The sequence below is a fragment of the Apis cerana genome, linkage group LG12 (genome assembly GCF_029169275.1).
Source record: "Apis cerana isolate GH-2021 linkage group LG12, AcerK_1.0, whole genome shotgun sequence".
In the NCBI taxonomy this organism is placed as follows: domain Eukaryota; kingdom Metazoa; phylum Arthropoda; class Insecta; order Hymenoptera; family Apidae; genus Apis; species Apis cerana.
Window position 1 is genome coordinate 10,114,614 of NC_083863.1, and position 27,886 is coordinate 10,142,499.

At 42.7% G+C, this 27,886-nt stretch overlaps 1 protein-coding gene across 16 annotated transcripts in view; it reads left to right on the forward strand.

The window, feature by feature from the left end:
* LOC107998399 (agrin) overlaps positions 1-27,886 on the forward strand; it is a 326,392-nt gene that overhangs the window by 206,827 nt on the left and 91,679 nt on the right. For all 16 annotated transcript variants that reach the window (XM_062083435.1, XM_062083436.1, XM_062083437.1 and 13 more), the window contains one exon: positions 17,244-17,453. In XM_062083435.1, the coding sequence (XP_061939419.1) occupies positions 17,244-17,453 (210 nt within the window). The remainder of the gene's footprint in view (positions 1-17,243; positions 17,454-27,886) is intronic.

The following is a 27,886-nucleotide window of genomic DNA, read 5'->3' on the forward strand; positions in this document are numbered from 1 at the left end:
TAATGGTGAAAGAATTTCTATTTCATTTCCATTCATTCATGTTTAAAATCGACTAATGGAGCGAAGACAATGAGAACGTAAATTACATAAAAATTCTATCAATTTTAGAAATAGGGAGGAAATTGGCGGACGAAAATATTGTCAAAATCAATTATTAAACCGTCGACGTACGATCGTGGAACAGAGAAATGGAAACAGTGAATGAGATCTCTTCTCTTGATCCGGAATTGGAATTTCGTCCGCGGAGCGTACACGAGTTATTTTGTTAAAATTTCGGCGGTGATCGTCGCAGACACAAAACAGAGTTCAGTCGCGAGGCGAAAGACTAATCCGCGTCATTACGCAAAGTAGTTGCATGGATATGATTCAGAAAAAAAAAAAGGAAAAGATATAATTCATTCTACGTTTCGTGAAATTCCTACTTCTCCCTCGAACAGATTCTGTTTGACGACGAAACGTTTCGTTCACTTTGTCGAAAAATCGATCAAATGCAGCTTCGTTTTTCAATGTACAAAGCGGGACAAACGAGTAGATGCCAAATCTACATTGAATTCTTCATCGAGTTTCTAAAGCGTTCGTGTAGAAAATAATAACGCGCGCGAGTCCATACGTTTTCCTTCTTTCTTGGATCCCTCTCTTCCCACTAGCTTATGCTACAATTACACGTTTCATTTTCTTTCTTTTCTCTACCATCTTACCGACACATTTGCGTTCATTAAAAGATCCTCTTAACCACCTGAATCAACGTCGAATCAAAAAAAAGGGAGGAAATTATTCCACGAATCGAATTTCAGTCGCCGTAAAATTATGGGGTGCAAGAGGGTCGCGTGAAAAGTTTCGTACCCCCTGTGAATCGACGATGACTTTCGAAACAAGGGTGCGATGGAAATCGTACGTTTCCCCGGTCCGGGGTTCCTCAAAGGCGCACCTCGGACACAATAGGCCCCTCCCCCTTGCATAATAGAGTGGCCAGGTTTAGATCGAGCGCAACGGGTTTAGGGTCGGCGGAGGTGAATGAGACGGTTAATTACCCCGGCAAATTAAGTGGAAACAGTCTGATTAGTGGATAGCTGTCTGCCTCCTGACGGTATTCCGCAAGTGGCCTCCCCTCCGCCTCCCCTCCGCTTCCTTCTGTGCGCATCCTTTATAGGAGGCGCGTGAAGAGGGATCGGGGATTCCGGAGCGAGGGAGGAGTTGGATTTGGTCGAGTGGTTGGAACTCTGAGAAGCTCGATTCCGTCGATGCACCCGAATCCTAGATGCTAGACCTCGATATCTCGAGTGGATGTGTCGTGTGTCGAGACGCGTCGCATCGTCACTGCCAGATATACGCGAATTTTTCTACTTCTAACTTTACATCTCGCCAATTCTAACTTTTTACCATATCCTACACGCGGGATCGTTCGCAAAAATTCGTTCCAACGTTATTGCGATTAAAACGATTAAATATCCTCCTTTATTCCCAACGCGTCGTATTTTGGCAGAAAGAGAGAGAGGGAGATCGGCGATGCGCAAAATAAGCGAATAAATCGGGCTGGCGAATGTAAAAAGCACGACACGTGCGTGACGCGCGCGAATGATAATTTCCAACTCTAGGAAATATCGATGGACGTGGCGCGATGAGACGTGGCCACCTGCCGGACCCGTATCCCGGAACTCGATAATCCGACGGCCACGGGGCCGCGTGCAAGCCGACCCCGAGGTCTTGAAAGCTGATACCATCGAGCCGAGTGTCACGAGACACGATACCTACGATAATAGGATCATATCGCTGCCTCTATCGGTTGTATCGCGGTTTTTCGAGGATAGGCGCCATCAATTGCAGGATATTCGAGGGATCTCGTTCGCGAGATATCTGATATAGATATCGCTAGTCATCGAGTCCGCTGCTCCATCAACTTCGAATTTGCGATCAATTCCCCCAGGGGCGAAACGCGAAACTCGAGCCGAATCGATAACCGTTCCCTTAAGTCGAGCGACAGTTTCAGAGATGTGTACCAATTATCGGAATGGATCGTGGGCAATCAATGGCGAACGTCCTCGAGATCGGACCTGACGATGCGTTAACGACAATCTTACAACGGGGATGGTTAATCGATAACCCTACGATCGCAAGAGATCCGATAGCCACGGCGCCGCGATGTGACAACAAACTTGCCACCGTTCACACCGCCACGCGACGATCATCGTCAATATCAGGTGTCGTCAATCTCGAGGTCTCGAGTGTCGTAACTCTCCCCTCTCCTCTTTGAGGTTAACACGTTGCGCGACCGACAAAGCGGCCAGCGTTTCTCTCTTCCTCGAGGATCGAGATATTAGAGGTGTCGCGTTCAATCTTCATCTCGTATAATTATTTCTCCTTTCTATAACCGTTCCTTCTTCGAGGTCAACGTCGATTGCTCGTAGGACCCCCCAAATAACTTATAACCTTATTCCTTATTTATACGAATCGTCGATGAGCACGCGCCTCGAAATAGCCGACGAATGGGATCGAGGGTCGTCTCTTCTTCTTTTCTTTTTTTTATCCGCGAATCTTTGTATCGAAGATGCATCGTTTGGAACGACTATAAATGAATAAGTGAACCTCCTGGACCGGATGGAAGCGATCGAAGCGTTAATTTTCCACGAACCGTCTCCAAGATCTTACCGCGCGAAATTAGTACTAGGCTATCGATGTTCCACGCTCCGTTATAATACCACCGTGTCGATTATTAGCGAGTTAGATATCCAATTGAATATTCCACGCCGGTGTAATTACTATATCCGTTCCCCGTTGTCAGCCGTTACGTAATCGTTGGGTTACACCCTGGCTTCCTCCCTCTCCGACTAATTAATCAGGGGTTTTGGTGTCTCTGTTAGAACAGCGGGGCGTCCAAGTCGCGCACTCGATGATCGCCGCACACTTTTCGCTGCACGCTGAGAGAGAGAGAGAGTTATAGGTGGATGGAAAGAGGGAGAAGGAAAGGTAGAGATGTTGATTCGAATGCTTGCGCGCGTTGTTGCGTAATGCAACGTGACACTCGGCCCGTTGCGCGTCCCTAAAAAGGAATATGATATGAGGTCGCGGACGGCGCCTCGGACGCGACGTTACGTAACTCGAGACGTCAGGTCTCATTGTTGTAACGAAATATTAATAGCGAGCATTTGGTGTAGGCGAAAGAAAGCTGCAGGACGAAGCTTTTTAGCGACAGTTACGCTAATGTTGGCGCGAAATAAAGAGAGAGTGGGGTCGTTTAATTTTATCTCGCTCGTTGTTTCGTCACAGGCTCGGGTTTAAAACGGGCCCGGTTAAGAGGGTAACGAATTTGAGACAGCTACGTGGAATTTTAACAGAATTTTACAGAAAAAAACATTCTTGATCCCATTTTTTGTAATTTTTGTTTTCACTAATTGCCACGCGTCTAGTTTCTTTCTTTTAAATATATATGATTCCTTCTTAAACCGTAATAAGATTCGTTAAGAAGTATTACGGTAATGCTGGGAAAAGTAAGACGAATAATAAGAGCGCAAACTTCCCTATGTGGTAATCATAATCCCTCGTTGTTACCTCGTTCTTACCTCTCCATATTGTTCCACAATATTATAACCAGCGTATTGTAAAAGTACAGAGATTTATATCTTCACGAGAGAGTTTCTTACGAGGTGAAAAATTTATCGCGAATTATTTATGTTTAATTTTTCCCCATACGCGAAAGCACGACGCGTAATAAAATAATATCGAAACGTTCGAAAACACGAGCCGATAACAGGTGTAAATCTGTGAAACGCTGCTCATTGCCGACCCAGTCAACCCGCCCAGCCGGCAATAAAGATACGTGCTAAACCACGAATAAAATACCTACGAATTTCGCAAATATCTACGATCACCGAATTTATCATAGGCGAAACTACTTTCGGAGAGCCGCACTCGGCTAAACCGCTAACCATCGCTCGTTCTGTTGTGACCACGCAAAGGGACCCCTCCCCCTACGCCATCGTTACCGCCACATCGGAGACCGTATCGCTATGCCGGCAGGAGAGAGAGGAAGGAGAGCGAGTTTTACGCTCGTTAGGGGCACTTGTCGCGGAATTTTACGGATTGCGTGTGTACGCGTCCCACGGCACGCGATAATCGCGCGGACCCCGCGATGGCCGGTGGCTTAAGGACAAAGAAAATCGCTCGACGATTAACCGTAGGAGAGGCGCGCGTGCGTGTGTGTGTACGTGTACGCGGAATTAGCATCGTAATTGCGGAGAGTGAGGTTGCGGTTCGACCAGTCCCACCTTCACCCTCCTCGCCCGACCTCTCCCCCCGCTCCTCCTCATTCCGCTAACCCGTGGCCAGTAACCGCTGTCGCGCCGCCATCGTAAAACGCAGGCTGCCGTACGCGGATCGACCTGCGCTCTAACCTGACCTAACCTCGGTCTGCGGCCCGACCTAACCTTCCTTTGCGAAGGGGAGAGCAGGGGGAGCGAGCTCGATGGCCGAACGTGGTCCGTGGATGCTTGAGTCTGGTATCGCGATTTTCATCGTTACCCTACTCGATCGATAACTTCGGACATTTTCGAGTGGCAGGCGACGTTTACTGGCGACCGCCATCATCGATCCTCCAACAGGATAGGTATAATACGGCACCGTTGGCGTTTTACGAGGTACATGGTTCGAGGTTAGGGTATAAGTTTGGTTCGAGCTTCGATTTCTTTTTTTTCTTTCTTTTCTTTCTTTTTTTTTTTTTTTCGGTTCTTTTGACTTCAGTTTTCCACGAGATCTAATCGCGATGATCGCGAATTAACAAGTCGTTCGCTCGCGAGAGAGAGTGCGCTATTGGGTTTTGGTATGGTAGCCGAGAATAAATATCGATCCAACGTGGAAAGTCTCATTTAAAATGCATTAGCGATTAGACGTGCTCGGACGGAGTCTAACGTCGCGAAGTTGAAACAACTGGCGGTAAACCATTTCGAATTACGATTTTATATCTCTCGATATCTGATTCCTTGACACGTTTTTTTTGTAACAGTTCAAGAAGGTCACGCCATTAACCCTCTTATTCCTTACTCCTTCGAATTAAATTCTTGGCGTTGAATTTGAAAAAAAAAAAAAGAAAAGGGAAGAAGAAGAAAAAACTGGTCAACTTCGCTTCTCTTATTGATTTTACGAGCACGCAATGCTCGTTTCTGCGATATAAATTAACGGCCGCGTTGATCGTGCAAGGCGCACGTACGTATTCGTACGTATGCACGATGCATTCGGCCTCTTTCTATTCGCCTCCTCCCCCTCTCCCTCTCTGTGTTTGTACAGCTTTATAAACCGCTTTGAAAGTAGCGTGCTATCGGAATTCTTCCTCCCTTTCGGGCCGTGTACCCGCATAAAGTGGAAGATGCCTCGCGAGCATCGCGGTGAACCGTACCACATCCGGCCTTTCTTCTTTCCGCAAATATGTAGGTTACTCCTTTCGCTTGGTTATTTTCTTCTCCGCGAACTCGATCCGTGCAACTTTCGGATCCATCGTTCGTGTATCCACCGGCGTGCCGAGTTTTCGAAAGGTTGTTTATCCGAAGTGTGTCGAGACGCATAGAAGAGACACGAATGCCACGCGTGTACAAGAACCGCGTGTTTTCCAAGAAAAGATAAAGGTTGTTTCGAAGAATGGAACGAGGCATCCCGATTTCGCTGAATTTCATTTCGGATCGAAAATTCCCTCAAAAGGATTTAATATTATTACTCGTGTGATTGTCAAGAATGAAACTATGGATGTGGAATATTTGATTCTTTATTTTTTTTTTTTCATACTCTCGAAAATTCCCCTTGAGGATATATCGTTCAAAAATTCGTTTTCGAATAATTTACAACGCGTGAGAAAATCGCGCTTTTTTTGACGCTATTCTTTTTGATTCTTGAAATTTTTGAAACCTTTTAACTTCCATATTTTTCCCATCAACCATTTTCTACCTAGATAGAATATTTGCCATTGATATGACGGGTCGGGTGATTCGAATCTATAAACGTTGACGGATATAAACATGGTATCGCCGAATTTTATCACCGTCTGTGTCGTCGCGTTTCCCAGATATTCCAGAATTATTTCTGACGTTATTATCATACGTTCGAATTTCGTTCTCTGAAACAATCGGCGCAAAAGGCTGGACCGCGAAAGTATCACCATCCTGTAAATATGTAAACGTAAACTAATTACGAGACAATCCGCATCGATCACTGTTCCACCTCTCTGCTCTTCTAAAGTAATTAGCGTAAATAGAACTGTCCACGATAATTAACTATATATATATGTATATATACAAATATATCGCTGTGAAATTCGAATTGCGTTTGCCAAACTTAACCTCAAACGTAATTCGTAACTTTTCCAACTATTGTTCGCGTGCAAAGATCTCGAACAAATGTAAATATTAAACAGCAGAGCGAAACGAAATTAACGTAAACTCGAAGAACTCAAACATTTTTTCAGACAGTTTTAAGTGCATCTTGTTGTACGAGCACGAGATATTTTATAAAGAAGGAGAAAAAAAAATCAGGAAAGTGGAGGTCGCGCTGTAAATATTTGACGTGACCTTCGAAGACGGTCTGTTTCTCTAGCAGTCGAGTTTTCTACTTGAAAGTGATCTTCGAGGGGGGCCAATAGAATCACCCCATCGTACGTATCCATTTCGATTTGGGCCAATTATCCTTGTATTTATACTCAATAAGAGGATCATAACTTCATTTATGGTATCACGAGATAACCCAACATTAATCCCCTCTATATATATTGCCTAAACGTAATCTCGACACTCCGCTACCTATCGACGACCATTACCAATGATGATACTCATCGATCTAAATTTAACCTGTAATTCAACTACCGGAAGTTCAAAGTTCTCGATCTCATCGTTAGTTCGAAAAAAAGAATAATAAAATTTCTTAACGACTCTTCCATAAATTTTTCCGTTAAAATATCGATTTTTATGGAGATATTCCATCGAGTGTGAATTATTCGACCGAGTTCGAAGATCGACTTATGGACACATCTCTCTTCCCCCTCTTTAAAAAACGATTAAACTCGAACTTTATCCTTTCTTTCTTTTTTTGGTCAACTTGGCAGCAGAAGGAGAGAGAAATTTTTTCTTATACTCGAACGAAGGATTACTGCCGTGTGAAATGCGAAGAAGGAAATTGTCGAGAGACTTTGCCCGATTCTTCCTATTAATTCGCTTCGTCTCATGTTCGATGTTTCTCTTTAAACTCGCCTTTTGTTCTAGAACGTCATAACCGTGGAGATTCGTGGATCGTCGGTGTAATTAGGCGGCAAGCCTGGGCATTTTCTTCGAAGGCCAAAAAAAAAAGAGTTTCTTTCCGCCCGAGTAATTACCGAGAATCCATCAGTTTGCTTTGCTCGTCGATCGAAAGTGTTCTTGGAAAGGCAGGGTACTAGGGTATCCGTAAATAAGTAAATGGAAGTTGCTTCGTCGATCGTCGAAGAAGCGTCGATACTTCTCGACGTCGAGAAGTATCGTGTTGGGGATGGAAAACAAAGATGCGCGATTTCCAGCCAGAATTATCACGATTCGATTAAATCCCTCCCACCTTCGATCCATTTGCCCTCTATCTGAAATTGGAATTCGAAGCCTGAACAGATCCGGCTGAGACATTCCGGGAGAGTCGAACGGCCTGTCTTAAAATAAGACGAATCCACGGTCATCGCATACGGACCGAATTCTGGAACTGGTCGAGAGAAACGTTTCGGGATGACATTTTGACGAAATGTAGGCTAACGTTCTAATTCGAGCTCCAGGTTAAAACGAGCATCGATGGTATGACATAGATACACAAGGATACAGAAACACAGGAATGGATCGAGTTCGTGCATCGAATTGATTCCGCTTTCTATAATTAGGTGAGCCTGGCCCCCCCTCCTCGTATTTAAATCGAATCGTTTAGGAAGCTCGAGGAGGAAAAAAGGAAAAAAGAAAAAATGATATCCACTCGACCTGGATAACAATAATAGGTCGCGGATACGGAACCGAGAGATCGATCGAACGAAAATGATTTGATCGATTGGAAAGAGAAAGGGGACGTCTCGAGTCGAGGGATCATCTCGCCGGTTGATAGTTGCCTGATCAAAGGGATCGAACTCCCTCGGGTGGAGGAGAAGAAATGGGTCTGGACGAAGATTCGAAAGGAACCGTGAGGTGGAAGGATGATGGAGACGTGCAGATGATGAGAAGAGTCAGATCAGAGAGATAATTAGCTGGAGAGGGAGGGGGTTTCCCTTGACGGAGTCTCTGAGAGGGTTTCAGCGTTGTGTTCTCTGTGATGGAAGGAAGAGATGTGACGTTTGGTGTGTTCGAACTTCGTTTATCTTTTATTCCGTTTCCTTTCTTTCGATTTTGCATACTTTTTCTTTGGATTTTTTTTTACTCCGTAAAAAATCGATGTAAGAAGCGACGAAACCATTCAGACCATCGTGTTATACGTAAATTTTCCCATCCAAATTTAAACTCCGGTTAAAATCCATTTAAACGAGCAAGTTGCGAGTCGTTACTCAAGTATCAGGCCAGCGTTTGTAATTAAGGATGCGAGAACACTTTGAAATATTTAATGCTAATTACCGCTGGAGACTGGAATTTTTAACACCACGGGGAAGGATGGGTTGATAAGTTTGATAACATTCTTGAAGTTGGCGTTAATTTGATCGTATTAAAAATTCAGAGGCGGATCGAGTCGTTCGATTTTTTAATAATCGCGTTTCACCGCGCGAAACCGTGTAATTTCGTAAAATCGAGATCTCGCGGCTGGGAACGGGTGGTAATGGCACACGCGGAACAAAATGTAAAAATCGTAATTGTAGTTCCACGCTCAAGATTTCTCTTTCGTTCGACGCAAAAAAAGTTTATTTTAGCATATCTAATCGTTCCTAGAACATAATTATACACTTTATGATTCTCGCGTATTTCTCGAACATTGAGAGCAAGCTCGAAGAGGGAATTGATGGAGGAGGAAAAAAAAAAAACAAAAAAAAATGCGATTCAATTAAATTTTTTCTCGTTGCTATCGTTTCTTGAGAAAAATGATTAATTTGTAATTTGACCTATTAATCGTGGATTCCGAGTATTTGCATGTGACATGTGTTTAATCAGATGAAATTACCTCACGCTATTTACACGAAAATCTAGAATTAACTTTCTAGAATTAATTTCCTATCGGATTTTTGTTAATTTATTTATTAATTCAGGACGAAAAGTGTTCCAAATCGAATACCAATTAAAATTCAATTATTCGTTATATATTTATTTAAATGGTGTAAAAAGGGAAAAGAGAATAACGAGGGCGAAATAATTCTTCCTTTATTTCTAACTTATCAGATACTTATAATTATTTGTCAATTATCTGTTTATTATCGGCGAAACAATTCCCTTTAATTTATTTAAGAAAACTACATTTATCCTTCATCAATTAAACTTGGTTTATCTTAAAATATTCGTGTCATGTTCGAACGAAATTCACTTGTCGAATTCTTTTAAATTACTTCCATCTATATTTATTTCTATTTTCTATTCTTTGTTCCGTCGATCCGTCCAATTTTAGAAAATTACCCTCCAATTTCCAAACATCCGATTTTTTTTTTTTTTTTTTATCTATTATCTAATTAACTTCCCCCGGACAATGCTGATCCTAATCCACGCAGACAAGACGGGAAAAACAGGAGCGAATCTTGTAATTATCCAAGTTTATTCGAATAATTTTGTATTCTCGAGGCTCAAGTTGAAAAGTTGAAAACGGGAGTGAGTGTTGTACGCCATACACGGGGATGCACAAGTTCGTTGCCTAGACTAGGGACTAATCAAGTGGCATGCGGAATAATTACGCTTGCTCGCGCAACCTGGGAAATCCGCGCCCCAGGATCGAGTTTGCCCTTTCAACAATCGGATAATAATTGTTCCGGTTAATGAACCGTGGTGGAATGCCGGTGTTATTGGATTTCCTGGACCGCCGCGGCGCTTCTTGTGCCCAAAGAAGCCACGGAGTTTCGTCCCGAGTTGGCGATGACGTTTCAAGATTATCCGCGGTTCGAAATTACGTTTGCCGATTCTTGCGATTTTCCCAGAGATAACATTTTATCCAGTTGCACGGAATTAAAAATAATCTTGCTACCCTCCCCTTCCTCTTAATCCAAATCGACGAAAATCGATTTTAATTTCCACGATATCACTATTATTGTTAGTATTACCATTGCTATTATTATTATTATTATTATTATTATTACGTCCAATTATCCTCGCGTTCGCATTTTTATCTCTATTCCAAATTAATTTCATAACGCAATTTCGCATCAATTAAACTAAAACACAAGCCTTGCTCGCCTCGTTTCGTTACCGACTGAAAATTGATTATTCGCGCGATGCAATCGCGTTGACATCGGTTTATACTTTCACCGTTCACGCTGCCCCATAATCCCACCCGTGAATTTCTGCGTGTTAATTCCAAGCCCGTAACGCGCCGTAACGGATTAGCGGTTACTAATGCCCGTGGCATACTCTCGTCCGGCTCGATGGCCATATTATTCTTCCTGAACACGGGCGCGCGTGCACGATCCGACGACTTTCACCGAAGAATTTCAGAACGAGGAGGACGAGGGAGGGAGGGGGGGGGGGAAGTGTCTCGCTCGATAGTCGAGCAAGATGGATCATGACGGATGATCCGGTTGGCCGAGAAAATACGAGCCACCCGCGCGAGAGACCGGTACGGCTGCGAATCGAACAACCGGAAGGGGATGCTTCTTTTCACGCGATCGTCTTTCCTCGTCGTATTTTCTTTTTACGGACACTTGACAACGATTGATGCAAAAAATCGAGCATCAACGTGTGTCAAGATTCGATTAATATGGATAGGATAAAAAAAAAAAGAATTCTAATTAGATCTACAAACGAACAAATTGTGCCTGTACTCCGTTTAATTGTTCGATCTACAGGGTATACAGGTCGATCTCCTACAGGTTGCACAATTTTATTAAGATACGAGCGAATCGATATTCGAACGTGATATTCGAACGTTAGATCGAGTGTGTACGTCAGCGGGAGATTAATCGAAATTTCACGATGCACCGTTTAAACATGACACCGAGCCGCGATCTTGTTCGCCGCGTATTAATTCCCAAATTTCATTTACATATGACGACTATATTTTGTTTTCGAGAAAACCGAATATAATTTGCATCCCTTGCATCGCGAATCGAGCTTGTAAATCGTTGTTATTACATTATCAATCGTTCCAAACATGAGCGTGACGGCCGTGCGTGTAATCGTTTCTTTGCGAATATAATAATCGGATTATTTCTTGATACGCGATCAGACTTGAAAATTATTTTCCTCCATCGACGAGTTCTCTTTCGAGTTGTTCGACTATAAAGTTGAAAGTTTAATTAACGAGAGAGACGAGATGTATCGTAGGATAAGGTGGTCCGTCCGAATTGTTAACGACGAAGCAATAAACGGAACATTTTGACAAGAAGGTTTATTTACGCCATTAGCGCCGCGTGATGTATCCCGCCACTTATTAATTCCTCGCGAAAATGTTATTTAATTAAACGCCTCCGTTAATGGCGTGTACACGAAATATATCCAACCTTGGAGGAAATTAGCACGTTATCGGCCGGTAAAATCTCAGCTGTAAGGGCGCCACGGAACTACCCTTACACACCGTTATCTACCACGTCCTTATCGCGATACGAGTGGCCAGTTATGCACTGTCGACGCTCCACCAACATAACGGCAGTTTAAAACGATCGTAAACGGCGATATACGGCTGTTCCGTATGGATGAAACGGCCGTGTTGTTAAAAGATGGTCGATTCGATTCACCTACGATTTCAACCGCAACGATATTTCAACTCCAAAAATCGAAAATTAATTTATTATTTTATTAGAAACAAGTCTCTCCCCTCGTTCCGGTGATGTAACGAGCGCATTCTGTTCGCATTAATTCGTCGTTTTAATCGAAATATCGAGTGGAATGTTATAAGTCGGGGGTTGCAATTTTCAACGCAGTTTCACGGGAAACTGTTTTTGAATCGGCCGATACAGCTCGCCCTCGTAAATGGCCCTCGGATGAATGGTGGTCCACGCGAACCGGATCTCTGCACACACGCACACACACCCTCCCCCTTCCCTCCTCCCTCTTCCTCTCCCGTTCCATTCACCCCGCCTCTCGATATCGCGAAACGAAACGTCGGCCGCGATGACATCAAAGCGACCACTGGCGAAAAATTGATGAGGTGGTGGCGTTTGGTATTTCGTATTGATTAACTTCATCGGCACGTCCAGCTTGATGTTCGCAGCTCATGAACGCGTTAAAATACCGAGCAATGCGCGGACGCGTGCATAACTTTGCGCCCGGCCATTATTCGGCGCGAGTTTCGAATGGCCAGGAAAAAAACATTGTGCCAATCAAACATGTTGACGCGTCCTTCCTGCGTTAACTTTTTTGATGATGATGAGCATCACGCGTCGATATACACGTTTAATACGTGTTTAATACACGTTGCCCGCGCGAAATTTCGTTCGTATATACGCAGCAAGCTTTGAACGTCATTTATGACGATTTATTCGTTTGTTGAAGCGTTTATCGGATACCGTTTTTTTTTGTTTACGGTAATGCTCAATTATTCAAACGGGATAAAGAGAAAATGCGAAATAAATATTCAAAGCACGTAGCGAGATTATTAATGAGTATAGTTTCAAAAAAAAAATTAGTAGACCAAGATTTACTTCGTAGATGATTTTTCGATTTTTGTGTTTTCTCTTTAACGACCTTTTCTTTAACAATTATCTCCTCTTGGAGAACGAAACGTATCTTAAAAAAGTTATGGAAAGGATGCTAGAGCGTCGATTCTTACTACTGGTTGACTAACCGATACCGTGAAACTATTTTTGTACATGATTTTTTTTTTTTTTTTGATCTTCCTATTTTCTCTTCAACTCTTCAACAATTATCTCCATTAATAAATATTTATTGAATATTTATTGTTAAAAAAATATTTAATTTAAATATTTATTGCACGTAACGAGATTATTAATGAGTATAGTTTCAAAAAAAAAAATTAGTAGACCAAGATTTACATCGTAGATGATTTTTCGATTTTTATGTTTTCTCTTTAACGACTTTCTCTTTAACAATTATCTCCTCTTGGAGAACGAAACGTATCTTAAAAAAGTTAGCTCGATATGGAAAGAATGGTTGACTACTAACCGATACTGTGAAACTATTTTTGTACATGATTTTTTTTTTTTGATCTTCCTATTTTCTCTTCAACTCTTTAACAAGTATCTCCATTAATGGAGAACGAAACGTAACGTGAAAAGTTGGCTCGATGTAGAATGGATGTTGAAGCGTTGACTCTTACTACTGGCTGATTACTAAGCGTGCTACTACTCAACGTTAGAGCACTGTTCTTCCTTGTTATAAACTACGTGAAATATGGATTGCAGTCTACGGTAGGAAAGGGGTGCATTCACGAAATATCTATTGAACAGGATAGATCTTTTGCGATATTTAGCGTTCCATGATGTAACACGTCATGAAGCTGAAAATGAATTTCCGCGAAATCCGATCCACGCTAATTACCTCCTTTTCCTCGCCTCTTTAAGGCGAGTTACACGAACGATCACCTTCCAATGCGATGAACTTCTATCAAGACGTCACGGTGAATAAGAAAAATGAGTTTATGGATCTTGCAGAGATCGTTTAATGAATCACTGGCTGCTCGATCGATGATAATTACACGCGAATTTTCTATATGCTTGATCCATCTGAGAATGATTAATGGTAATTTCGTGTAAGAAGTATTGTAAGAAGCGTGTGTAATTTGTATACGCGATAAGAATAAACGAACGACAAAGCGTACGATGAATTTCAAGAGAAATTTCGCTGCAAGGTAGATTGTTGGAATACAAAATTGGTTTTTTAGCCTCGTTTTTCTTTTTCTTTATTTTTTTTTTTCTTTTTCAGGAATAATTAAATGGCTTGGCGTAAACGATTAACTGGAAAATGATTCACACTTGAGAGAATTCTTGTGACGACAGATGAAAGTGAAACGCGTTTATTACGGCGATGACATATTCGCGGCGCTAATCGAAAAAAAAAAACGAGAATAATTTCGTTACACTGACAATTTAGATCGACAAGAGTAACTGCGAGCAACCAATTAAACTTGCGTCCATTTTGCCTGTTGGATTTTTCTGTGTGATGAAAAATTTCTTCCTCTTTTTTTTTTTTTCTGTTTTGTTTTCCAGATCAAATATTTTCCAGCTTTTTGAACGAAATTTCAGAGGAATTGGCTATGCACGGATTTTATTTAGTAATATCTTCTATGAAAATATGGAATATTTCTGAATCGACGATTTTTCTTTCTAACAAATAATTAAAAATTACGAAACGAGGACGGGGGGGAAAAGTGAAACAGAAGGGACATTAACATTTAAAATAAATATTCATACCGTCTAGTAAAATATTCCCCGTGAATTTCATGAAAAAATTTTCATGGAAGGATACAGAATTGTTGAATCCATTGAAATTTTAATGTATAATTGATCATCCAGCGGATGTCTGCCCGCCATTCGGCATATCATACAAAAAAATTGTACGTTATATCCGTGAAACTCCTGTTATTATTTTGCTTTATATCCACCATTCGTGTATACGTATAATAATTCGAAAATATAAATTAAATCGCAACAATGGAAAATTATATGTTGAAAGTTGAGTGAAATTCATCGTGTCACGATAAATCACCACAGTAGATAGAATCGAGCATCGGATTGCACAACATTTCCATCGATTCCTGAATCCCTCGCGAAAACAGGAACGACGAAGGGAGCACGACAAAAGAGAAAAAGAAAACTCACGTCTCCACAATTACTCCCTTCGTCAAAGTCCCCGACACGATTCGTCCAATCTTCCGCCCCGAAGACCCACGATCCAAGAAACAAAATGATTCGCCCATTTGGACATCCCTTTCCAACCAGCCGAAATATTAAAGAAATCGGGGCGAGAGAAAACGAGGGCAACGTTGGATTTTTGAAACGAGAGCTCGAAGGTATCTCGATGACGGCGAAAAACCACGGCGCAAAATCTCGAAATCTCTGATCCGCGCGAATTCTCGGCCGAAGGGGGAAATGGAGAGGTAAAAACGGCCCTTTATCCCCGCTCGCCGGGGACGTCGTCCATTTTCGACCACACCCCTCGTTTCGAGGAATTCGAAGGTCATCTGGCGGGGCAGGGAAGGAAAACTTCCCCCGTTCCCTCGTGGTGGATAGGGCAGAGCGATTGACTCGAGAGGTTGGAGTCGGGCGATTTTTTCACGGAGGGATCAACTTGTCCGCCATATTAATGACCACGGTGCTCCGGATTATCCGTCGAGGTTACCCACCGCTCTCCCTTCCTTGTTGGCTGAAGCCAACTTTCTTGGAAAATTGATTGCGCTTCCACGAATCTTCTCTCTCGTTCTCTCTCCTTCTCTTCGTGTCTTTCCGTCCGTTCCTCGCTCCGAAAAAGGAAACGGCGAGAGGAGGAGGAGAGAGTCCCCAAGGAGGAGAAACGATGACGTGGTTGACAAACGGGAATTCCTTTCCTCTTCTGCCACGATCGAGGCTAATTATTTTCTCCGAGACGAGTACCTTTAATTGGTGTTTTCTTATCGACTGTCCCTCCCCATCCGGCGCAAGAACGACAAAAGCCTTCGAGACGCGAATTTCGCGCTGCAGTAATTCAGTTTGGCAAGTTTCTTTCGCGCTCCCAACTTGCCTGTGAACGTATCTCTGTTTGTCCTCCCCCTCCCCCTCGAGAACTCGTTAAACGCGTGGCAGAGGTCGGGTTTATCGGATACCATCGAGATCTATGGTTACGAAACGAGAGGAGAGGAGGAGGGGAATGGAAAAAAGAAATTGCGGAGATGTAGTTGCTTTGATGTAACGATTACTAAGCGAAAAACTGCTTACGTTTGGAGCGTAAATTGACGGTGGATGAATCTCTCTCTCTCTCTCTCTTTTCTCTCTCTCTCTCTCTCTTTCTCTTATTGTGTTGCGAGAGTCGCGGGGTTGAGTTCTTGTCTATCGAATTAATTCTCGACCAACTCGTGAATCGGCTTTCTCGGTATTGTGTCGAATTTCGTCGGGGTAAACAAAGGGATCGAAATCAGCTTATTTTCGAGGTTGAAATCGTTTCTTCTCCCATCGTCGTACAATTTATTTGTCCGAGTGATGGAATCGAATAGAACGAATAGAATTTTTAGTAATCTCTTATAAATTCTTAAATTCTTGATCGAAAGGATGGAAATAAAATATTAATATGTTTTCAAGTCGAATAAAAACCGTAATTCAACGGAGGTTATTCGTATTTCAATGAAATAAAATAGAATCCGATCGAGAATCAAATTTCATCCGGTTTAAATTCCTGAAACGTGTAGCCGTTTCGAACGTGTTACCGTGATAACCGTGCGTGTGCACGTTGAAACGCAATAACATTGCGAGCAAAGAAACGCAACGTTTTATATTTCGATATATCGAAACACACTTTGCATTATGAACGATTGCCATGAAAAGAAATCGAAAATCCGAAGGGTGGACAATTATAGAAAGTCCTTTCGAATATTCGGAGGAAAATACCGAAAACCGAACCGGGAAAGATGAGTCGGTGATACGGATCGAGATTCGATTGAAAAATAGAATTTCGTTCCACTTTGTTTTACGTATTTACTGCGACTAGACGTAACACGAGATTGCCATCAGAATTTATTCCAATCCCGTCATTCGATCTCGTTCGAGCGATCCCTTATATCTACGAACGTTACTTATATCACTCCTCGCTCCGATACACCTTTGCATTAATCCTTATATTTATCGAATCGTTGAAGCGATCAACGCGCTTCAAAAAAAAGAAAATAACAATAGCAACAAAAATTAGAACGAATCCCTTTATCCTCGCAATTTGAATTTTTGCCATATTTTTTTTTATGATTCTATTATATATTTCATCGAGGTTCGATATTTCGCCCGTTATCGGACTTTATCAATCGGTTAATAAAATTGTACGAAACAAACTGCATGAAATAATCTTGAATGAATTTTATTTCCCTTCCATTTTCGCCTACCACTTTCTTCTCTACCGTAGTATTTCGTATGTATTGTATCAGAATGAAAATGGAACGATACGAATCACCCCTTTCTCCGTCCCCCCTGCACCCCGCTCTACGAGTAAATCGCATCTTCTTTTCAGAACCTTGCGAGAAAACGTACTGTTCTTGGGGGGCGACGTGCGTCGTGTCGGAGAACGGAAAACCTTTGTGCCAGTGTCCCACGGATTGTCCTTCGACTTCCGAGCCTGTCTGCGGCTCCGACAACGTGACCTACACCAACTATTGCCATCTACGGAAGAGCAGCTGCCTCGAGAGAAAAAGCACGCGGGTGAAGAATCAGGGCGCTTGTGGTGAGTATATACCATTCCGCCTTTTCGTCCCGATCGCCTTTCAACTTTCCAAATGAACAGACAGGATATTGGTAAAAGTTCGACTCGAGGGAGGAGGAGGAGGCAGCCGGTATCGCGTCGTTTCTCCGTGATAAACAGAGATAACAAACGAGTATTATTCGGATAACGCCATTGTACTACACTCGAGAAGCGAGGAAAAGCATCCTTTCTTGTTGTTGGGAAAATATTCTTTCCCGAGTCGATAACAAAATAGGTTTATTGCTTCGCGGACAGCACGTCGTTTTGCCGTTGCACCGCATTTATGCGAGGGTTTTATCTATTTTTGAGCGGAATCTCTGAAACGTTTCGTTTAACAAACGCCATGTTTTTCAAGCTTCGCAACCTGTTTTTCCACGCGGTATAAACTTGGAGGGATCTTTTTTTAAAAATCTCGAAACATCTCCTTTCCAAAGTTATTTGTAAACTCTCTTCTTTAACGTGGTGGCCAATCAATTGCTTTCGAAAAAAAAAAAAAAAGAAAAGAAAAACACAAGGAATAGCTCGGTATAGCTCGTAAAAAAACCCGTAAAGAAAATTGCGAGGGAGGAGAAAGTGTCTGCGATCGTTTCTTTTTCCACGTAAAATGGAAGATGCTACATAGTTTGAGCGTTTCACAGTACATGTAGCACGATAGAGGAACGAACGACTTCAAATATTTATGAAATCGAACGTATTGACCATAGCAAACAAGTTCTCGTTTCGAAAGGGAGACGTGAAAGATTACGAAGAGAAATCCGACCGATTCTCCTCCCGCGGGCGACAGAAACTCCAACTAAAACAAGTTCTCTCTCTTATCTCTTTTCCTCTCTCTCTCTCTCTCTCTCTCTCTCTTATGCGGATCGGAGAGGCAAAATGGCGGGGGATTCGCAAATATATTTGCCGCGACGGGTTTATTCGAGGCGGTTTCGATTCCCTAATGGCGTTCGTGCCACTTCCGCGCGAAATTTCCAACCGCGCGGAGATCTGTCGATGCAAAACGGAAACTTATTCCGCGATATCCTGCAATAATGATAATGCCCCGATATCGAGGCAACCATCTCCCCCCGTCACGTCCTATTATTCGGGTTTGGATATCGTCAACCCGCAAAAATAGAGACTCAGCCTCTCGATATCGTTGGATCCGGCTGCATCGACACGTGTCACGCTTCTAAAACGCGGCGAGGATATGACGGAGGAGGAGGAGGAGAACGTCTGGCTTTCTGGAATCAGGATTGACGTGTATCCATTTGTCCCGTTGTTAGTAATTCCGGAAGAAACCGCTTCTGATTTTAACTCTGCTTATTCTCTGCAGAGCTTTCGAGTTAATCTCGCGTCATTATTTTTTATTTCGACGTCGGAGTGGTGAGCGACGATCTTTTCAACGCGACCGTTCGGCTAGATTGCGCCAACATTTTCGCGAAAAGAAAAAAAACAAACCGCCGTTACGATTCCGTTGATCGTCAATCTTGTCGAAAGACAAAGCCACTTTTGTCGTTCTCTTCTCTCCGGGAAAATGGGCCGAGCGTGTAAAAAAAAAGAAAGAAAAAAAGAAGAGAAAGGAAGGAAGGAAGGAAGGAAGGAAGGAAGGAAGGAACAAAAGTCCTCCGAGTTGCACCGTATTAGTTTTAAAATTTCCGGTCAGGGTGGAAAGAAAGTTGAAAGAACGGCTGAGATCACCGAATAAGATCTTCCTTAGGTACTTTGTATTAGTTTTAGAATTTCTCTCCCTCCCAGGAGAAGGAAAGTTAAGCCACTGAAAAAAAAATTACATCCAGTTTGGGGTGGGAGTGGACTAGTTTTGGCTTCTGGAAAATAAGTTTCCCGTGTCCTTCGAGTTACCCCCTCTCCCCCTCTGCCCACGGTGTGCAATATTCAAAAACTCGTTACAATTTTTCCAAATTCAATATTAATCTTATCTTCGAGCCGAGCAGGGGAGGGGATAAAGTTTCCAGAACTTTGTCAATAAAAAAAGATGACGCGCGCGCGATGCATCCTCTTTGAACGTCGAAAACAACGCGCTATATATCCCGCGATTACGAGACGACGGTTATTTACATTTAATTGTTCCAAGCGTTTAAACGTCCTCCTCCCCTCCCCCTTTTATTCGACATCCATTTATTCACACTTCGAAATTGCGAAAAAAAGCCCGCGTGGGATCGATGGAATTTTCACGTTGTATCCATATAATGCGTGTCAGAGAAAATGATCGGGGGAGGGGAGGAAATTCGAAAATGCAGGGTGCAGTAGGCAGCGTGGAGAACAGAGCTCCTCGAAAAAAACCTATTTTATCACTATCGGATCTCTTTTTACCTCGCCCCGTCCGGCCACGATCTCGCCACCATGAATTAACCATTACCCGATACCCGATTTTTGCCCCGAAACCTCGCGCGCCCTCCCTCAGGTCGTCCCGCGCCGATTCTCGAAAACGATCTTTTATTCAAAGCGAGCAGCCTACGCGCGCTTGTATCGATGTGTGCACCTTTTCTCCTCCCCTCGGCGTCTCGAAAATCTTAGGGGCTGCTCTATTCTTGCCCATCGGGTGTATCCACCGATGGATCGAGAGGGGAACAGCTGGACGAGAGCCGAATTGCGTGGAAATCACTTGGAATTCTTTCGAGTTTCTGCAATTGGTTAAGGGGAAGGAGTCGATGATTTGAAATTTTGCGGAATAACGTTTGGAACCGTGCGCGTGGGGAGGAGTGTTTGTTCCATTCGATCGGAATGAAAGATTGACGAGAGGGATGGAGGGATAATTTTCTGGATGGAAAGAAATACATTGATGAACAAGCGGGGATCGTTTAAGGTAAGAACGTAAATAAAGGGGGAAATTTATTAGCCCGAAATTTCCCATCCAGTTTTCACAGCCGAACCCACCAAGTTTAATCAAGTTTAATCTAGTTACGTTGCACAAGTTCTTCGTTACACAACTCATCCTTTGTACTTCACGAATACACAAAGTAACTACGGAACACTTCGTTATCGTCCATGGTATTATAGTTGCAATTATAAGCAAAGTATTATTAGGCAAAGTATCGAGGCACACTGTTCTCCCTCGATGATGAAATAATATCGAGCAAGATCGGTGGGATTCGGATGGAGAGGGGAGGGGGAAGATTCGAAAAAGATAAATCGAACGAGCGAGATCTTTGACGCGGCGGAAGAAATTTTTCATCAAGCTCGAAAATATTTCGGGAATCCGGAAAATTCGAAATTGGAACGTAACGCGTTTATCTCGAAAATTCCCCCCCTCCCTCCCCTTTCGATTCTTCATGGATCGTTGGACCCTTTTACGGCGAGAATTAATTTCGCTCGCGTGCCATGAAATTTAATATTATGCGCAACCAGCTCCGACGCATAATTTTCACCGTGGCGCTCGTTCAAAGTCTATCGAAGACTTTCGACAAACTTACGGCCTTGCTTGCATCTATTCCGTCCTCCTCGTCCTCTTCCACTTTCAATTACTCCCAGAGACAAGCCAAAGATCCTGAAAAGTCTGGAAATGACGCGCAAGATCACAATCGTTGGAAAACTTTTTGCTCCAGTTTAAGTAAAAACGCTTCGTCGTCACACGAACCTCTCGTCAACCTTTTATCAATTTATTCGTTGCAACGTAGATACAATGCGGAGAGGACAGAAGAGAGGGGGAGGGAGAGAGAGAGAGAGAGAGAGAGAGAGAAAGAGTGTGTTTCGAACATTTATATTTTGTTCACGGATCGATACACGTGTTCGTTCAAATTTGTTTCGAAATCGAGAGCCCGAAAAGCACAAACACCGCCCGATAAATCAAACAGATATTAAAAATTGCTATTAAAAATTCCAGAGCATGAGTAACAAGTGTGTATACCTGAAACAAATATGAGGTATGGACAAGGTACGGTATTGTTCATTTTTAACGATGTGGATTTTTGAGAGAACATTCCGCCCTTCCCTCCCCCTCCCCTCCTCATCTCCAATGTTAGTTTTAATACTTTAAAATCACTGGGAAGTTTGGGGAGGGGGGAACAGAATTTCAAATAATTATCTATCGAACGAATGAAAAAATTACTTTTTATTACGATCGTTTTTTTTTCTTAACTTTTATATTTTCATCTTTTATTTTATCTCACATTTAAATATTCATAAAGAATTGTTCATTTTAAAATAAAGCTTCTAACATTCTCATTTACCGAATTTAATATTTTACTTTTTACGAAATTTAAAAGTTCGAAATGTTGATTCTCTCTCTCTCTCTCTCGTGGATGAAGCTATCGATGAAGCGATAGTTCAGAGAACAACGATGGAAAAAAGTCTAGAGAGAGAAAAGAAAAGAGAAAGAGAGAGAAAGAGAGAAGAAAACGAAGGATATCGAAGGAAAAGGAAGAAAAAAGAGTATTCTCGATTCGTAACTTCTTCTCTAAAATCGAATTCAGACTCTGGGGTACACGTATTATCACGCCACCCGTTTCCCTTATTCCCTCTTTTTATCCACCTACTTTCCTCCTTCTTATCTTATCGGGCGTAGTTCTGGTTCATTGTGAGCTCGCTCTCCGAGCCGGTAAGATGGTCCGTGTTATTAAACAAGACCCGTAATAGCAATGATACTTAACATCAGCCTCTGTCTCCTGTTGAAGTAACCAGCTTTTTTAAATTTCTATATTACATCGTATCCTATCGAGAGAGAGAGAGAGAAGGAAAATTTTCGAACCTTTTTCCTCGCAATCCTCGCTAACTGCGATTATTAAAGCGATATTTAAATTAGAGATATCACGGAGAGAGAGAGAGAAAGAGAAAGAGAGAGCTCGTGAAATTTTATCGTTTTCTTTTTCTCCTTTTTTTCGAAAGCGCGCATGGAATTCTCATTCGGCCAGCATCTTTCTAACAGCTTTCCCATGTGCACGTAAATTATTATGCGAGCAAACAATGCGGTACTGGCGTAACAGCATCGTGTAAAATAGCCGAGTGTCCCTAGCGGTTTCTCCGGACGAGTTTTCCTTCTGATCTTCTCCCTCTCTCTCCCTCTCTCCCTTTCTCCTTCTCTCCATCCTCCATCCAGAGTTTCTCGTTTACGCGCTCCTCGTGTTGTTTAAAGTATCTCTACGCCACGTACATATTCAAGCTCGGTCCCCGTTATCCCTCATTCTTATTCTCGGCTGCATACTTTCAATTTTTGCGTTCGTTTCACGCGAACCAAGTATTTCGCTCTCGTGCGTTTTCCTTCAGAGAAGCGGATACGTTCGGGGATGGAAGTGTCGGCTATCTACGAAATCAACGAACAATTTATAATATGCGAGCGTTCATATGTGAGTGAGGTTTCTTTTTTATTCCTCCTCGTTTAATCCTTTTCTACGATTCGTTCGCCTCAAACGTTCGTTGAAACGAAGCCTCCTCCCTCCCTCCCCTCCTACCAGCAATGTCGGCACTATCTTCGGACGATTGGCGACAATTTCGCATGAAATTCCAGCGAGCTGGCGAGGATAAAACGGATAAACAGGTAGAACAGATAAGAGAATGAAAAAGAGGGAATGGATGATAAGCGCGTGGTCTTAAGCTCCAGCTTTCTCGCGCGTTCTCTCCGCCCCGTTGTTTCAACCGACTACGAAACGCCGTTATCAGACTTCTTCAGACGCCGTACCATAAATTTCCCGATTGTTTAATTTATTTTCACGCCCGCACGATCCTCGCCCGAGATTCCCCGCGAATTTATCTCCACGTTTCGATGATTTCGCCCCTTCTTATTATATCTGTTAGCAGTTTTCATCGCGCGACCTTCCCACGATGAATGAATCTCGAGCCTCGACGAAGAGGAATAGCAATAGCGAGAAACTGACCTCGCCGAACTCGCCGATCTCCAAACACCACCCTCGATAAGCAAATGAATTGTTCGCACTCGAAGAATCTAGAGAATCAGAAAATTCGTTGGTCGAATTTATCTCGCGAAACGAAATAGAAATCTCATTATGGGGATGGAGCTTCTTAAATGGGAATCGGGTTGCATAAGAAAATTGAATTTCATCGATCGAGGTGAAATCAGAAGGGGGAATTGAAAATGATAAAATTTATTCCGCTCACAATTTCCCCGTGTAGATCTCTCGCGATTAACGAAGATTATTCCTCTCGCTATTTTTAACCCGGTAATCGTGTACGTGTATACGGAAGCGAGGAAGAGAAAGAGAGAAAGAGAGAACGTGAGAAAATTAAATTAATCTTATCGGCTTAAGGGAGGTCCTTTCCGAGCCGGATACCAACCCCGATCCTTTCGTTTCCGGTTCACGTCGCACCGACGGAAATGCTACCGTTCCCGTTTCTTCCGTGGTTGTAGCAGCGGCCACTTGCCACGCACCCATAACCGACCAGTATATCGTATCCAGTTATTAAATTTCCCTAACGAGAAATTTAATAAAACAGGCAGATTAAAAGTCATCGAGCATCATTATATCGAGTATAGTGTACAGAAGAATTAATTCGAAAAATTTTACTTCCCATTTCCTCCACTTTCCCGCCCACTTTGGGGGAGGAATTTTTTCTTTGTCCGGCTCTAACGAGTATTTGTATACTGGGATGTAAATTAGCGAACAAGCGTCGAATTAATCAATAAGGAAATCGAATTTCGCGTGGAGGGGAGGAGGGGGTCGGTATCGTTATCCGGAATAATTCGAGCGGCGATTTTTCCAACGTCGTGGAGAAAGGCTCTCGAAGCCAATGGGATGTAATTAAGTTAATCGGGGACTATCTCTTCGGTACACTTCATTACATCTTGAAGCTACTAGTCAGCTCGGTCAACTTTTATCGAATTTACCGCGGCGATAAATCGTCGATATCACGAGTCCTTCTTATCTGCTCATTTTCCAGCGTCGTCTCGACAGAACGAGGCGAGAGTATTGACCTCTCGCGAATTTAAAGAAAAAAAGAAAGAAAAGAAAAGATCGAACGTGCTAATCGATTGGGAAAAAGTATTGGGAATTCCTTCATCGATCGTTTTGTCTGGTTGCTGACGTTTATGCGGCGTATTAACGAAATCGCAAATACGAGATCCAATAAAATCTTCATGCGTATGTATATAACATTCTGTCTAAAGTTTCAATTAAAACGGTGATTGAACGTTCGTTCCTCGACGCGAATGGCGTGTAATTAAATTATTTTAGCGAAAGCTTATGAAACTGTATAATGTGGCCCTTCGTAGCCACGAGGGAATATCTTTGTGATACTTTACGATTCATCTTCATTGATATCCTGTTTTTCAGCCCAGTTCCTCCGTTTCAAAAAATTTCCCCCCTACGTATGATTCTCTACTAAGCTTGTCCTCGTATGAAAGGGCACTTAATCCCCGGCATACATCTTTATTTCGCGGAATGGCGTCTCGCCGACTTCCTTTCTCCCCGTTCTCGAGTTCTTGACTGATCCTGGTGACGCTTCACGTACCATTTCACGCCTCTCGAGAGACGGAGAGGGAGTGTGGCGTATTCGCGGGGAAAATATCCAGGAGGAGGGATATAAATTCGTTCCAAGTCCTCGAGGGAATCCCTCGATCGTGATTTAGGCGAATCCGATGAAGGGTGAACGACTAATGCGTTCCGGGGAGCGTCGTTATGATACAGGACGCGCGTTTCGCGTATTTTTCACGAACGGGATGGATCGTTCGCAGCACCTTTAGGGAATGTGGTCGAATGTAAAATCGAGGTATTTCCTTTTCCTCCATTGTTTTAAGAAAAACCGAGTCGCCGAGAAATGGTCGTTCTTCCCTTTTTTTTTTTTTACCTCTTCCTCTTCTTAGTATTTCTCGTATATAGAAAGAGAAATGTAATAAGAGTGTTTGTGATATCGTGTCATCGACAGAACGTATCCGCGTTATTTGTGCGGGGTCGAACAATATTTTAACTCGGACGGTTGCGCGATTAATGATCGGCTCGTATATCATTTATGAGAAATTGTTATGCCAATATCGGTGTTATTAAATAACAATTAATATTAATTGTCAGGAAATACGTACCAGTATTTAACTCGCCTCGACGAGGAGGAATTTCAATAACATCAGCTTTCGAGTTATAAGCCATACATAATAATAATTTTCCAATTTTCCATACGCCCCGTTTAAAATAATTAAACTTGGTATATCCTTCTTCCCTTTTTCTCTCCATTCGAGAAATTGAAAAGGCGGACACAAGCAACGTTCAAGTTCATCACCATCCCGTTCCCTCGAGGGTCATTTATTCTCTGTGGAGAGCGCAAATTTTATCTAGACGTTGCTACCGTTGTTTCCGTTCTTTAGCCCAAGATGAATGATACCTACTACGCTAATACGTACAGTCAGCAATATGTATTACGAGAAGAAAGAAAGAAAGAAAGAAACGTGATTAATTACGCAATCACGTTTCTGCAGCATAAACTTTCATCTCGTCAACGGTGGTTATCGCTATTATTATCATTTTCTAAATACACCCGTGTCTCTATTACTTTCCAGACAGTTCGAGATAAACCGAATATTCCCTCTACTTCCTGCTTTACACACGCGTTCTACGTGTACGCGTTTCATTACGTTGCCATTCTACCACGAACGTGTAACCCACACTATTTGCACGTTGACCACGTAGAGATCGTATTATTATTATTATTATTATTATTATCGTCATCGTCATCATCACAGAGAACAACGTTCCTTCTCGTCCGACCGCGCGTTTACTTATTCTACTTCGGGAATATCGAAGCTCTACTCCGACTCTCCGAATCTGATCTCGGCTCTTAAAAATCGCACTTACGACTCGTTTCTAAAATCGAGATAAATTTGCCTCGCGTCGAGATCGTAAAACTTCCACTTAATATCACCCGCCCGTTTTCCATTTTACCTCTCTCAATTTCGTGCTAACCTCCTCTCCCTCCCCCCTCCTCCTTGCTGCACGAGCATCCTCCCGTCCCGCTTCTCAATTATTACAGAGAGCGAAGCCTGCGGTATTTTCAGGGTGTTTTGACGATAACTGATGGGACAGCGGCGGGGTTCGAGCTATCGCCCCAGACGTTTATACACACCTCGGCGCGCACACCGACACGCGGCTACGTACGCACACGCGCACGCCCGCGCAACATTGTTTTCCGCCACCGCCACCCTTCCCCGCGCCCCCTCCGCAATGGTAACATTCCCCCGCGAAATTTAATTCCGCCACCGGCATTCTTACCCCGCGCTATGATTTATAATGACATTGAACCGGCGCAACAACGTATACAGAATGCACGGTTACGCGTGTTATAAGCTCCCCTGATACCCGCGCGGTGAAATATCGCCGCTACATCTCCTTCCGCGTTCCTCCACTTTCTCCCGAATCAACTCGTTTACGAGGTGACACTCCCCCGAACACGTGATTTGTAATTTCTCGCCAAATTCATTCTGTTTCTCCCGTTCGCCAACTTTTTTCTACCTCCGCTTTCGCGGAGTAATCGCGGTTTTCCTGATCGAACGGGGGTTTCCATTAATTTTCGGAGATGATTCCGCGAATCTTTCGGGGCAGTGGGAATAAAAATGAAGCTGGATAATGGGATAGCGGTGGAAGCGAAGGCAGCGGGAAAACGGAATTAAAAGTAAGAAATTGCGTTGTTCGTCCGTCCAACGGTGTATACGGGCGGGGTACAAGCGGATAATCAAGGCAACAGTATTGTTTATCCAGCCGCTTTCTTGCCGACTCAACGCCATTTTTCTTCCTCTGTCTTCGCCCTTATCTGTACGGCTCCATTCACGCGCGCCAAATTTAATTCTCTTATTCCGCGACCACCGGGATTGATAACGACGTTGAATCGGTAGATTCGTTTATAACGTGCGTTTCGCTGTTGTTGCTGATATCGTTAACGCGAGATGTCGTAGGCACACGCTTCGAAAGAGGTCACACGGATCTTTCGTTAGCCGTCTTCAGATATGCGATACACAGTAGTGGAAGAGTATCATATAATTTGAGTTTTTAAAATCGTAAAAATTATTCATAAAATTATGTTTTTGAAAATATAAATTATTTTATTCGTATACAGTTATTATTTTACGAGAAACGAACAATTTTTACATTACATCGACGCGTTAAAATAATCCGGATCCTACTCGATCGAGGTTTATACAGATCGTCGTTTTGGATCAGTGCATGTGTATAAATACCACATATAGAAATAAAAATCCTCGTTTCCTTTTAAATTGATCAGATCCACAGATTCTTTCCAATGGCTTATACGTTAAAATATTCTAAATATTGCTACGCTGATGCATCGAGGTTTATATAGATACAGATCGTTTTGGATCGATACAAACAAATATCACGATACAAATTAATCAGATTCCTTTTCTTACCGACGAACAGTCAAATATTATGCACCAAGTATATTTTCGAATTTTTCTACCAATTCCCTTTCTCGAATACAAGCGTAGCAACGATAATTTCCTACTCGCCCCGAGCTCGTTCGACTCG